General features: G+C 49.0%; 1 protein-coding gene and 1 pseudogene across 1 annotated transcript; both read left to right on the top strand.

Annotated features, from left to right (window-relative positions):
• Window positions 1–120: 120 nt before the first annotated feature.
• On the top strand, window positions 121–1,531 carry LOC127778490 (uncharacterized; annotated as a pseudogene).
• Window positions 1,532–13,297: 11,766 nt separating this feature from the next.
• On the top strand, window positions 13,298–14,974 carry LOC127780549 (uncharacterized). Its single transcript, XM_052307468.1, has one exon. The coding sequence runs from the start codon at window positions 13,336–13,338 to the stop codon at window positions 14,404–14,406; it is 1,071 nt and encodes a 356-aa protein (XP_052163428.1). The 5' UTR covers window positions 13,298–13,335; the 3' UTR covers window positions 14,407–14,974.
• The last annotated feature ends 18 nt before the right edge of the window (window positions 14,975–14,992 follow it).

The following is a 14,992-nucleotide window of genomic DNA, read 5'->3' as shown; positions in this document are numbered from 1 at the left end:
TGCCGGCCGCTTTGCCAATACCACCAGTACTATTACTAAATATGTATTTCAGTTTTCACGAGGTTTCCAGGCTCTGGTGCACTACGATCAGATCGCTTGATTTCATAGTCTAATTTGGCTATGGCGGGAACGTCGACGATGGCGCCGTGGTCCGACCTCCCGTCTGATCTGCTGGGCCTCGTCATTGCCCGCCTGCCCTTCCCCGCCGACCGCGCGCGCTTCCGCGCTGTGTGCCGCGCCTGGCACTCCGCCCTGCGCCGCCACGTCGCCGCCCCGCCGCAGCTCCCGTGGATCGTGCTCCCGGAAGGCACCTTCGTCACGGTCTCCGATGGCGGCGTCCACCGCATGGCTTTCCCCGAGAGCAACACCGTCTGCATTGGCTCCACCGACGGCTGGCTCGCCCTCCACCGCACCGACAACGATGACGATGACAGCGTCGATGGCGCCAGGACGACGAAGACGAGGCACACGTTCCTCCTGCACAACCCTTTCACCGGCGCCACCGTGCCGCTCGCCGAGCTGAGGGACATCCTCGACGACGACTTCTTTGAGGAGTTCAGAGTCTGCAAGGTGATCATTCGGTCTCGCCCCGATGATGGCGGTCACCTCGTCGCCGTCATGACCGACCACTGGGACTGCCCTTTGATCCTGTGCCAGCCAGGGAAGGGCATCTGGACGCCTGATTCTTGCACGATGCCATTCGTCCGTGTCGTCGACATTGCTTTCTTCGCGGACAAGCTTTATCTAATTACAAAAGCCGAGGACCTCTTCGCCGTCGACCTCGCCGACGACAAAGATGGCAAGCCCACCATCACCAATTAATGTCGAGCGCATCATCAGACAACCGAGAAGCCCTGATGGCGTAATCGACGCGTTTAGGTGGAGCGACGATGAAGACGACGACGGCGGCGACGCACAAGACGATGACAGTGACGCATCGACCAACGACGGGGACTCCGTCGATGATGAAGGCGGGGTAGATGCTGACGACCATGATGAGTCATTAAACCAAGAGGGAGACAGCGACAACGACAGCGAAATTGAGCCCGTTGGTGATGATGGCATCGACGACGTCGGTCATCAGTGGCAGTACCTCACCGGTGAGGATCTCATTTGGAAGACTACAAAGTACGAGTTAGAGGGGGACGACTATGCAGTTAACGGTAGCTGGCACCTCTTGGAGTCGTCTGGCCGGTTGCTCATGGTGAGACGGGAGTGTTTAATCGCGGCCTTCGTCAAGCAAGGCGACCACACCCGCAGCGTGGATGTCTCTGAGGCCGACATGGACGCCGGCACATGGGTTCCGGTCACCGGCGGCGGTCTAGGTGGCCAAGCAATCTTCCTCAGTGAACTCTTCAACAAGTCCATGCCTGCTCCCGCATACGGAGAGGTTGAAGAGGACACGATGTATTTCGTCGACACACCGGACGTGTGGGACTTGAAATCCGGTACTAGGAGGCCGTTTACACAAGGCATCGGGTTCTTTGATTTGGACAGAACGTGGGTTTTTCCTCCAGAGTTGATTGTTTAATGAATGTGGAACAACGAAAAGGAATTTAATACATGTATATGCATATGCGATTTGTGATGAAGAAGGGGACAATTAGATTATTATTAGTATTACTAGTAAAATGCCCGTGCGTTGCACCGGGTAAAATTGATCGCACGATAAATTTTACTCCTTCCTTGGTTTTGATCCAAAAGCCCATTACATCATTTTTTTTAGCCCTGCCTAGTCCGTCACCATCCTCCGCTCGGACTGCCTTTGTTCGATCCAGCCCACAAGTGGAACTGTAGGCTCAACTCGCATAGATTGCCGTCTTCAACCTCCTGGAAACAGTCTTGTGCATGTACGATAATGGAGCTTGAAAGTTCAAGTGCCATTGATTTGGTTTTGATGATTAATAACAAATCCAATTATGTGAGACTAATATTTTTGTAAGCATTTGTTTGCCTAGTCTCATGTGGATATGAAAGTGGAGTGTTGGTGGACCTAAATCATAAGGATGAAATGCATGGAGATCAAGCTATATGTATCACTCTTTCTCTTCATGTACATATTGATATGTTCGTATATAATATTTCCACGTGATTGGCATATGCATGTGAGACTAATGTTTTGTTTGAGTATTATCTCTTATTTAATCTATTTATATTGAGAACGTGGAGATGATGAAGGTATGTTTTTATTTTAATATCTATATTTGAGAAATGCCTTCTATTCTTGTACAGGATAAGCTCTCAATGTTTAATATCTTGTTATGCATACTCTTGCTTCACACAAATATTTTGTATGCATACATTTAGGGGGAGCAAATCCTATACTTTAGTTATGCATGTAATCGATCCAAGTTATTCACCTTCATTTAATTGGGATCTTTACATTTGAACATATATTTGAGTATATGACACTTGTGGTGTTGATTAATACTCATCATTTATTCATATCCTTTTATACATGCGATCGGTTGGTCAACATGTGGAGGTTGACAACCGGATCATTGGGACTAATAATTTTATTGAGTTGAATGAAAGAAATAGATCCCAAGGATTACAAAGGTGTTGATACTCAAGTGATATCATTACACCTAACAATACCAAGAATGACAAAGTGAAGATATTGAAGATGTGTGATACGAAGTGGCTATTATGGCAAGACGGTGAAGGGCAAGCGATGCTCGGTCGCGATGGACCATGCGGCGGTGAAGGGCAAGCAAGGAGCTTGGCGCCAAAGAACCAAATCCGGTGGTGAAGGGCGAGTGACGGCTTTGTCATGATGGACCGTGCGAGACCATTTGAAGCTACAAGTTACCGCATCAATCATTTGAAGAATATATGGTGAAACGGTATCGGCATTAGCGTCCCTGAAGACAATGAAAGAAAGATGAGAAAAAAGGCATTCCTAATGGTATAATTATCTTCTTATTTACATTTGAGTTTAGGAATGCTGTACTATTAAGAGGGATGCAACGTCGAGGTGTTTGTGTATGTCTCGGTGCTCAAAGTGACCTATCATAGTGCTACCTTGAGAGAAACCCAAGCTTTAACCTATCCTTTGAGTGGTTTTAGACCTTGTTTTTGGTTGAGTTGGGTAGTCCTCTAAGTGAGCTTTCCATAGAGTCCAAGTTCATCAAAAACGGACTCCCGAGCGAAAAGTTATAGTCGTTTTACTCTGTGCTTTTCGGAAAGTCCGAAAAATTTTCGGAGTTTTTTTCGGAAACTCCGAAAATTTTCGGACATTCCAAAAATGGCTGCGAATATGAGATTTGCTTCTGTAAGCTTTCGGACTTGTCCGAAAATGCTTTTCGGAAACTCCGAAAATTACAGTCTTGGCCTCCAACGGCTAGTTTTTGAGGGGCTCGGGTATATAAACTCCTCCACCCCTCCTTTGAGTGGCTGCTGCTCTTGGGGAGTACTAGACACATCCAAAGCCAAATAGCCATCCCCATTTCCCTACCTTTGTGGTGCCTCTTTGTGAGGGGGATTTGAGAAGGGGAGAGAATTGGATTGAGAGAGTGAGGAGTTGAGAGCTAGTGAGCTTCACTCCATCCTTTGTGGTGCCTCTTTGTGAGAGGGATTTGAGAAGGGGAAAGAGTTGGATTGAGTGATTGAGAAGTTGAGAACTAGTGAACTTCACTCCATACTTTGAGCACTCAAGTTCATAGTAAGCAAATCTTCGATTGTATTTGTTACTCTTGGGGACTAAGGTCTCCTAGATGGCTAGGTGTCGCCGGTGAGCACCCAAGGTTGTGGTGTGCCACGGAAAGTTTGTGAAGGCTTCGATTTCGCCTCTGCAAGGGAAGAAATCAAGAGTGAAACCGAGGAGTGCATTTGTGCAACCTCGTGAGGAAAGGGTTGAAATAGGCCCGGCCCTTGTGGATCCTCAACGGAGAAGTAGGATCCATGGATCCGAACTTCGGGAAACAAATCACGCGTCTCCTCTCTTGGTTTGCCCATTTATGCATTCTCTCACATTGTGCTTGAGCTTGTTTTTACCCGATCTACTTGCATGCTTAATTGATTTAGTTGGTGACCTTATATCTTGTTTAGATACCTTATTTGTCACCTTTTGATTCATATACATTTTGTTTATTTGAGCTACAAGTTCATAGCTAGTGTTATATTCCATTATCCGCCGAACTTTTCGGTTGAGACCGGAACTTCCAATCTCATATCGGAAGTTCCTATTTGAACCGAAAGTTCTCATTATTCTAATATGCTATGAAGTTGTGATAATTTTTAGGAACGCCTATTCACCCCCCCCCCCCCTCTAGGCGACATTAAGATCCTTTCAGAGCTGATACTCTCCATCATATCCAAGGCTATCGTCTTCAACCTAGATCGACGCACACACGCGCCAGGGTTGCGCACACCCTTTCGCATGCAAATAAAAAGAGAGTAAATTTCACTTTAGGCCACATATATTAACCTAAGTTGCACATTGGGCTACTTAGGTCAATATATGCAAGTTCTATTTACATAAGGAAGGAATCAGAAAAAAAAACTGCTACGGAAGGTTTTCAAGCCATAATTTCCAAACTGATTTATCTACTTCTCTTGCTCTACCGCCCGATGGCCGCCAGCCGCTAGCCGTCGCCCTTCTCCTTCTCCGGTTCTACGCGTGCGCTCGTCGTGGAGATAGAGGGGAGGGTGAGACCCACTTACATGTGGGTCCTACTACTTTTTTCTTTTGCCTTACTGACATATGGGTCCCACATTTTTTTTAAAAAAAATAATTTTCGTATTTGGCTTCCTATGCCACATCACTGCCACATAGGACGAGGACCAAGTCAAACTAGCCACTAGGCACTACATCACCCAAATAAACCATCCAAACCGCCGAGGAACCTAGGGATGGCAATTTCCCCCGTGGGGCCGGGGACCCGCAGGGGACCCGCCCCTACGGGGGCGGGGGCGGGTACTGATTTCGACCCGCGGGGAGTCGGGGTCGGGGCCCCGGCCATGGGCGGGGATGGGGGCGGAGGAGGACATCCATCTGCAGGTAAACCGCGGAGCCCCGAGGATGTATATTAGACTATTAATACTACCATATTGCAAGCCAAAAAGCCCATCTAACCTATCATATATAAACCAAACCCTAATTTCCCCATCCTCTATCCATCCTCCTCTCCTCACCCATCCAGCCGTCACTCTCCACCACTAGCGCTTCCTTCGGCGGCGGGGAGGCGCGGCCAGCGCCGGTGGCCAAGGCACTGGCGCCGGCGGCGGCCAGGCACGGGCGATGGCATCGGCGGCTAGGCGTGAGCGGCGGCGGCTAGGCGCGAGCGGCGGCGGCGGTGGCTGCCAAGCGCCGCCATCCGCGTCGGCATCGACGGCCACGGAGCTCGCAGCGGTAGCGGCCAAGGGGCGGGCAACGGCGTCGACGGCCAAGGCGCGAGCGACGGCGGTGGCAGCGGCTGCCGAGCGCCGCCATCCGCGTCGGCGTCGACGGCCATGGAGCTCGCGGCGGCAGCGGCCAAGGGGCGAGCAATGGCATCGATGGCCAAGGGGCGGGTGGCGGCTGCGGCTGCCAAGCGCCGCCATCGGCGTCGGCATCAACGGCCATAGAGCTTGCAGCGGCGGCAGTGTCGACGGCCAGGGGCACAGCCAACCGCGTCGGCGTCGCCGTCGACGTCAAGGACGGCACATGCGCGGCGGCGGCGGCGGCATTCCACCTCGTCTCGTGTTTGCTCTCGCGTTTGCCATCGGTGGTACGGGCCCCGCTCACCCGCGGGTCCCCTGCGGGGGCAGGGACGGGCGATATTTCCCACCCGACCACCTGTGCGGGGTCGGGGTCGGGGGGAGAAGTCAGGGAGTGGGGGCGGGGGCGTTCCAGCCCAACCCGCCCCCGACCCGCCCCATTGCCAACCCTAGAGGAACCTCATATGTACCAATTTTGACAATTAAAGGACAATTGTATCTGGTATTTTGGTTCGAGGGCGAAAACCGAACTCGTTGTCAAGTAAAGGGACATAAAATAAACTTATTCGTCCAGGAAACCCACGTACTTAGGCCTAAACAGCAGTAGCCCACATACGCTGGGCCAACTAGCACTCCCACTAAGCCGGCGAATACCGGTGGGGCTTCATAAAGGTGCATACCAGGATGTGCGCCAAGGCTCAGGCAGCGGCCGAGAAGAAGATCCGGGACGAGAGGGCCAAAGCTCAGAAGGAGGCTGAGGACAAGAGGCACAAGGGTAAGAAGGGATGGGCAAAGATGGACCGTGATCTCCGCGGTCGTTGATCGCACAAGCATCGCCCAGATCCGGCTGACACCTGGAGGTGTGACCCATGTATCCATATTTCACGATGCAGTGAACCTCAGATCCGTACATGCGACTGTCCTGCGAGTGATTCGTTGACTATATGATTCCTGCGAGTTATTCTGCATAGTTGGTTCGATTCGAACTGCGATTCTAAGTAGTTGGTTCGATTCGTTGACTCTACTGTGATTCTGAGTAGATTAGTTGAGAATTAGCATGTGCTCAGATATTTTGGTGCTGTGATCTCTAGGTACACACTGGTTTTATACTGCTCAGTTCATTTGCACCTTGGTACTATGGTTAGTATGCACTGATAGCAGTAATTTTGCATTTGCATTTGCATTTGCATTTTGGTAATATGGTCAGTATGCACTTTGATGAGTTGTGATATACTGAGTGCTGATGCAGGTCATACTATGGAAAGTTTGCCCTGTGATAGTGCTGATGAACTATGTGATGTCATTTGAACCTTTTTATGAAAAGACCATGTAGTTTTTTGGAGACCTCAATGTTTTACTACATGTTTAGGCTTTCATTGTTGAACTGCATGTTTCATGAGTTTGACTTAAAAATGTGTGATGGTAGTGGCTAAAAATCATGTGACTGCAAAAATAATATGCTGCATTCAATAGCTAGATGAATACTTAAATGCTACAAATATGCATGTATATGTCAATCACCTTCAAATAGTTGCCATATTAACCAATTGGTACATCTGCATGTGCAACTCAAAGGGATAAATATATATGTGTACTTAGATGGACATATAGCCATGTTATTCTCTGTAGCTTATATGGGATTCTCTCTAATATGATAGAGAATCAGACCGTTGCAACTTAATTGGAAAAACCAGTGGACTTGACTCTAGAGTTCAATAATTATCTCACTTTGTCAGTATCTAACTGAATGTGTGAAATGAAGCATATCCTACAGAGGCTGATTTTGGCACGACGCTATTCAGTTTCATGTAAATTGTACTTGCTATTAGTTGTTTGATTCAGATTCAGAGTATGTCCGTTACTTTGCCGATTTGTTTGGCTTGGTTTATCTTGGCTGATCCTGAGGTAAAAATAGACAAACTTACTTGGCTTGATTTATTTGGATGAGCTTGCTTGATCAGCTACTGATCCGGAGTAATTAATTCCTCTAATGTATGCTCTATGAATGTGTGTGCATATTTTGTGTTCACCTGATGTATGCATTGTTCTGGCATGTCACGAAAGTTCCTGCCAGTGTTGTCTACTGTTAGTGTTGTTTATGAGTCCAAGTAAGCTACCTTACTGTGTCAGTTCCTTAATTATCTCCTTTGTCTGGTGGTATATATATACTTACCCTACGATCAATTATGTTAGTATTGTTACTTATGAAATAAACACCTAAGCCCTAAGGACTTGGTGGAGACACTGACAACATCGAACCATGTGGACCTAGTGGTCACTCTATGTGGCGGAGCCACATGTATACATTAGTACATTAGGCCCCTTCCAATAATAGCAAACCATGTATGAGTATGCTTAGGGCACTGGAGTCTAAGCCATTGGCCTGGTGTTTCCTCCGTTTCTTAAATGTGCCAATGAAGGTTTTGACTGTTACAATCTCAAATCGATTACTTGACAATTGACAATCGACAAGTTCATTCTAATTTTCTGAAATAATGGCAGCACTTAGAACAAAAACTTTGGAGTGTTATGAGGTAGATATTTTGCTAGGGCAGTTTTGCTAGCCAAATTGTAGATTCTTGGTTAATCAACTTATGTAAGCCTTAATTTGTTACTCCCTCCGTTTCACAATGTAAGTCAATCTGTCTAGATTCATTAACATCAATAAGAATGTGGAAAATGCTAGAATGACTTACATTGTGTAACGGAGGAAGTAGTTTTAAGCCAGCTCAAATAAAATCAACAATGTTTACGATCTATAGTTGGTAACCGTGGGTTGAATTTGATCAATGAATGGTATCTCTATTTTTTTCTTTGTTGTGTATTTTCCAGGTAGCATTAATATGGTAGGCCTACAAATTATTCTCGTGACAATAAATAGTCAAAATATATGTATAGATATTAATATATTTTATTATCAATAGGGGTTTGAATCAAACTTTTTAACTGTTTTTAATCTATTATGATTGTTACTTGGTCGGTTGGCCCAACTTATATTATTCTGGCACTGCCACTCATGAAGCTAATCACATTATCTTTTATGTGCTTTCGGGATAAACTAGTTTTCTCAATTCATAGTTTATTAAGCTCATTAGAATCTTCAGATCAGATTTCAAATGCCTTAAGTATCAACTACCGCTAGAGTCAATAAAACTAAAAGGCAACTAGAGATGATACCGCAAACCTTTACCATGAGATCACTGAGTAGGCATTCTTTCAATGAGTAGACATTCTAGGTACAGCGACTTGATTGTTCCATCCTTCATGTTCATCATCTGCAATGAGTAACAGTCTAGGTAGAGCGCATGGCAAACCTGATTATTCCATCCTTAATGTTCATCATCTACAAGAACAGAACGATTAAATTAGGAATTTGACGAATAGTTGTCTAGTTTCATTGTAACGTATAAATCTTGTGCAAAATAGCTATATTGTGATATTAGAAAACAAGGGGTAAGCTAAAAGCGGTGAAGTATAATCTTTGAACATAGTAGGCACAGAAGACAAGGGCATCCTAATGACATACAACGATGCAAGCGTAGCACTATTATGAAGTCTTAAATGCACAAATGAGGTTGATGCTTCACTAACACCGTCTATAAAGAATTGTTTTACACTTTGGGCTTGTTTGGTTTGAAGCCAATTTTTGCCCTTGGTAGTACCAAAACCTTGGCAAGTTTTGACACTACCAAATTAAGTAGTATTGAATTTGAACTTTGTGGCAAAAATTTGGTAGCAAACCAAATATGCATTTGCTACTATTGAAGTTACCAAGAATTTGGTAGAGCAATAAGTTGGTATCAAACCAAACAAGCCCTTTACAACCATCAAAGACATTACAAATGAACAGTGTAGGAACTTGCTTGTCAGTACCAATGCAGAAGCTAATATCGTAGTTACAAAGATCATGGATTAATTACTTGATGGTGTTATTTTACCTTCAGGATATACCATGTTCAAAACAAAACCACATAAATTAAAAGTACTTAATTCTGACAATGCTAGGCACAGGATAGAAAAGGCATAGGACCGTCTTCCTCGTTATGTGAATTCTGTTCGGTGTGGCCTAATGTGACTAGCCTATGACACAAGAAATGAGTCCTACCTCGTACGCGCTTACACGATTCATTTGATGCTGCAGATTTTTTTTTCTGGTAAAACAGTGTTAAGATCAACACATAAAACTAGTAGCACTATATATCAAACACACACCCAAAATAACCTAACCACAGCCATATTGCACAAAGGAAACAAGTCGCCAATCTACCACTATTTATGCATTCCAATCAAACCACAACAAGGCATGAGTATACGAGATCATCAAAAAGAGGCCCAACAATATGACCGCATGTTTGCAAAAAAAAAACCGGAAAACTTACTGAAGTGACATTTCCAGACCACAAATGAGTCGAATGGCCGTCAGTTCAATCACCCAACAATAATGGAATATCTTACATAACAGTTGGCCACCTTGTACAAGCCTACAAGGGTAGCTCAAATGAACAAAAATAAGACACCAAATCAATATGGTCACTTCATAAAACTGTTCCGGCTCTAAATCTGATGAATAAAGGCATCAGATCAGGACCAGGGAACAGAACCAAATCAAGAGGACACTGTAAGGGGGAATTTATTTATTAAAATATAAGAAACAGAGTAGCAATTTTAATGAAAAGCAATTAGACGGGGAAAAAAATAAAGCTGCGCGAAGGGGAGCTCTATAATCCATCGGGCATAAGAAGAACCAAAACCAAATCGAGCGATCGAAGGAGAAAACACTAGCAATCAAATTTGCGAAACTCAAAACATTTGCCCAACTCACATCGTCTGACAAAATCTAGATCTGGGAACAAAAGATTCGAGTAGCGCGAAAATTTACACAAAGAGTAGACCAAGATGGAACCTTTTGTGCAGCCAATCGACCTGAAGCACACTCCTAAGGCGTCTGCATCTGGTAAGAACCACGCCGCACGAACAGATCTGGCATCCTCTGCAAAGGAAAAACGGATGAGGAAGGAAGAAAAGCAAGAAGCAATGAAGAAACCAGCAGTCCTATCAGGGGAATAGGCGAGGGGAGAGGGAGGAGCTTCTGCGCCTTGGGCATGACGGCTAGGGTTCGCGGATGCGGATGAGGGAGGCGAGGGGAAGGAGATAAGGACAGGAGAGCCTTCGAGGAAGGGATAGGAGAATTTCCTTCCTACTAATATTTTTCACCGGCCTCTCGCCGCCCCCACCTCACGAAGGAGAAAACCGCGTGGGATTTTTGTTTGGCCCACATGTCAGTGGGCATGTAACTTTTCCACTGGTCGTAAACGTGATGCATGGTTTACTTTGACACCAAAATTTTAGCAATACGCATATGCAGAAAAAGCACCCAATAGGTGAACGACACGTGTGACGCGGTGACTTTTCAGATGACGACAAGGCTATCCCGACAGTCCCGCTTGCAAATTCGGGAGCCGTACCAGCGCTGATCCAAACTTCGGTACTTTTCCATCACATCAACATGTCATACACAAACAACTTTTCAGTCATATTATCTCCAATTTTAACCAAAATCTAAACTTTACGCTGAACTAAACACAGCCCAGAATCCGGATTGACGATTCAACGGTGTGTGTGTGTGTTGGGGGCATCATCGAGACCTTCATCGGCAGCATCGACGAGAAAGGCCACCGCGCCGCCATGGAAACACGCGGACCGTACGACTCCACGGGCGGCTCCTTCATCGCCGACGCGTGGGGCAAGAACTGCGAAATTGCAGTGCTAGCTGCCTACATACCTTGTTGTTGCCGGTTGCGGCCGCCGCCCGTCGGTGGAGCCAACGCAGACGGCGTTGCTCCCGGGGAAAGGCATGCGGTGGACGCCGCCACCGTCATTGGAGACCGTGACGAAGTTGCCGTCCGGGAGCATGATCCACGGGAGAAGCGGCGACGTGGCGGCGCAGGGCGGAGTGCCAGGCGCGGCACACGGCGCGGAAGCGCGCGCGGGCGGGCAATGACGAGGCCCGGCAGATCTGACGACGGGAGGTCGGACCACGGCACCATCATCGGCGCGCCTGGCCGCCCGCTCGCCATGTCTGATTATTCTGTTCCTCTCTTGGCATATCGGTAGCAATGCCTCAAATAGCCAATGCAAAGATGAAAGATCGTATGTATAGTAGGTGCCGGTAAATCCCGCGAAATATACCATGCTAGGATAGGAGTAGGAGGGAGATCGACGTGGTCCGCTGATTTGGATTCGTTTTACTGTCCGGTTCCGTGTGTCCCACGTACGATGCGTGAGAGCAATATTTCTGTCAGTCGCCGTGTGCTTCACCTTGTGGCCTCGGCCGCCGTTCTTGCCGCTAGCATCCGCGATGGCGTTAGCCTGTCGAGTCGTCGTCACTGGATAAAATGCAACAGCCCGGAGATGGTTAAAAAAATCACTTAAAAATCGAAATTGCTACTAAATGGCTACATATTGATAGAAAATTAGTGCCAAAATCATGCAAATTCGTGTCGTGAATCGTGCTCTGGACACCCGTTCTCCTCCGGCAACCTGCGACAGCCTGACAAGTTAGGGTTTAGAGTCTTATGTTCGGAGTGGATATAGGATGGGGGTGGGGGCAGAGGGGAGATCATGAGGCTTAGAAGGATGACCGTGGAAGGTGGAAGTTCAGCGCTGCACGGTGAACATGGGCGGGCAGCAAGGTGCCAGCAACAACGCTGGAGTCACGAGGATGGAGGAGAACGGTTGATCGGCGTTGGTGGTGGTGAAAGATTAGAGCTTGTGGTTAGGAGACAACAGCTGGTGATGGCAAATCCGGTGGCGAGGAGCCATCAAAGATGAGGAAGACGGTAATTAATGCGGGAACACTCACTATCACCGGTTCAGGAAAGAGAAAGGAGAAAGGGAGAGGAAGCTGGCCAAGGGGCCTAGCCGGAACTATAGTTGGCCATTCGTACGGCCCGGCCCGGCCCTGCACGGCTGTGCTCGGGCCAAAATCTATCGGGTCGGCACGACCCGACCAACACACTGGGCCGTGCCGTGTCGGCCCAGGCACGGCCCACCAGCAGTCGGGCCGTGCTGGGCCGGCCCGAAGGCACGGGTGGCCCATCATGCCTTTTGAAAAATAAGTCTATTTTTCCTCCCTCTTCATTGGGCTGTGACACATATGTAGCTACAATAAGTCTATTTTACATCCCTATTCTTTGGACCGTGGTATATAATATGTCTATTTTTGCTCCCTATTCTTTTTTTTGTCGGGCCTAGCCTACCGGCCCATCGTGCCGTGCCGGCCCGGTCGTGCTGGGCTGGCCCAACGTGCAGGTGGAGGGGCCCAGGCGCAGCTCGGCGGCCGGGCCAGGCCGGCACGGGCCTAACTCCCGGCGGACCGGGCCATGCTTGGGGCGGGCCAAAATGTTGTACCGTGGGCCAGGTCGTCAGGCCTCAGGTCTTATGGCTATCTATAGCCGGAACCATTGACTCCTTCCGATCGGCCTGGCGAGGGAACATTGTGCGTGCGCGAGCTCGTGACTCGCGAGTGGCAGCGCCGACGGTGGAATGGAGAGAGGGAGGAGGGATTAGGGTTAGAGGTATCGTGCACAAATCTTAAAACAATCTCATAGTTTAGAATTTGTAAGATTTACAAGGTGTTTCTCTATCGAATTTCATATAGGCAGACCCACGAAGACTTGTTACTTGTTAGAAACTGTCCAGTGATGGCGAGCACGAACGCAACCACATCTCTATACGTGCGTTCATGTCGCCACTCTTGATACTGACAGCTGCTGGCTAGCATCTCAAGCTAGTTTCTTCTTGTCACCAACCAATCGAATCGCCCTCAGCTGATTAGTTTCGCACCAAATCCAATCCTAATAGCCTCTTCTCCTTCCTTGGGTCTTAGGCTCTTGTCCAGTTCAACTCGCGACAATGGCGCGAAACACCGTGTTCCGGTTCCAAGTGACCAACGCCGGCGAGGAGGAGGAGCCCGAGGAGAGGCAGATCGCCGTCGACCCTTTCTCGCTCCGGCAGTTCTCCCGCCTCGACATCGACGGGCCGCTGCCCATCCCTTCCGTCTCCGTCGACCACCACCACCACCACGCGCCGCACCCGCGCCCGGGCCCGGCTCTGGTACTCGCCGGCGCCAGCGCCAGCGTGCCGACGTCGCCGCGGCGGGTGTCTGCCTGGGGCGCGCCTCCCACCAGGTGGGACGCGCACCTGGCGGTCGTGGCGGCCGCGCCTGCTGCGCGCGTCGCGTCGTCGGACGTGATGGCGCCGCCCAGGACGGCGATCTCGAGGAGCAGGTCCTGCGCCGGCGCCGCGGAGGCGGAGCTGGACGACGACGAGTTCGATGTGATCCTGTCGTCCTCGGAGCGGAAGGCGAGCGCGCCGCAGCGGTGGGGCAGCGACGTGCCTCTCATCGGTGCGGGCGACGGCGCCGAGGACTCGACGGGCTACGCCGCCGCGGACGCGCGCGGCAAGAGCGGCCGCCGCAAGTCGAAACGCGGCGGCGGGGCGGCGCCGTTCACGTGCTGCCTCTACCTCCCAGGGCTCGGCACCAGGAGGACGGCCAAGCCTCCACCACCCACCGCCGCGGCGCGCGCATCGTCGTTGCCGTCGTCACCGGCAACGTTCCGTTGCGGCGGCGGCGTGGAGTCCGACCCAGGCACGGCGCGGCCGAGCACCATGTCGCTGGCCATGTCGCTCGAGCGGTTCGACTGCGGCTCGTGCTCGACGTCGTCCCGCTCCGGCCTCGCCCTCGACGGCGAGGCCGGCTCGTCGTACTTCGACCTGCCGCTGGAGCTCATCCTGGGATGCGACGGCGACGACGAGGCAGACCTGCCGGTGCACGCCGCGTTCATGTTCGACAGCGACGGCATAAGAAAGAGCGTGCTCAAGAAGGGCGTGCGCCGCGCGGCGGCGGCGGCGGCGCGGCCGTCGATGGGGAAGATGTCGACGGACGGGGCAGACCGCATCTCGGGGCGCCATGTGAGATTCTAAGTGACGTCAGGGTCATCGCCGACATCGACGCCGGCCGTCGTAAGCGTCCTCGCTGGCGAGCGTTAGGAGGACTTCACCGCATACTTGAAGTTAATCTCAGAGCACGTCACAGGCGCGTGCTGTTACCTCAGAAAATATATATATTCTGCAGTTAGTAATCGGTTTACCAAGATTAATTATGTTGAATTTATAGATAATTTACTGTAATTTGTTCTCAGATTTGCATGTTTATTAGTTTCACAGAAGAACTTCCGTTCTGAGAGAGGTAGTTTTCATTTTGATTTATTTAATCACAAACAAATTATTCCCGTGAGCGTGAGCTGCAAAGCAGTCTACGTGCTAACATGTAACTAGTGTGATTGATTTGTTCAACAAATTGGCCAGCAAATTGCACGCTCATACATACTAGTTTGGTAGTCTAAACCTGGAATGTTATTGATTTGTTCTCCATTTTGAATATTAAATATTACTTTGTTTTCCTCGTGCCACTCTCCAAATGTAGCAACTTTGCTTTCACCAGTTATCATCAGAAAACAAGACAAGCCCATTATCAGAACTGAAGGCTACAAACATGTTCAATACAGAA

This window comes from Oryza glaberrima, chromosome 7 (assembly GCF_000147395.1).
Source record: "Oryza glaberrima chromosome 7, OglaRS2, whole genome shotgun sequence".
Taxonomy (NCBI): domain Eukaryota; kingdom Viridiplantae; phylum Streptophyta; class Magnoliopsida; order Poales; family Poaceae; genus Oryza; species Oryza glaberrima.
The sequence above is the reverse complement of the archived record's forward strand: the minus strand, read 5'-3'. Positions and strand labels throughout refer to the sequence as shown.

What these genes read in the sequence shown, in the direction of transcription:
- LOC127780549 (XM_052307468.1), top strand. Translation starts at nt 13,336, where the DNA reads ATGGCGCGAAACACCGTGTTCCGGTTCCAAGTGACCAACGCCGGCGAG.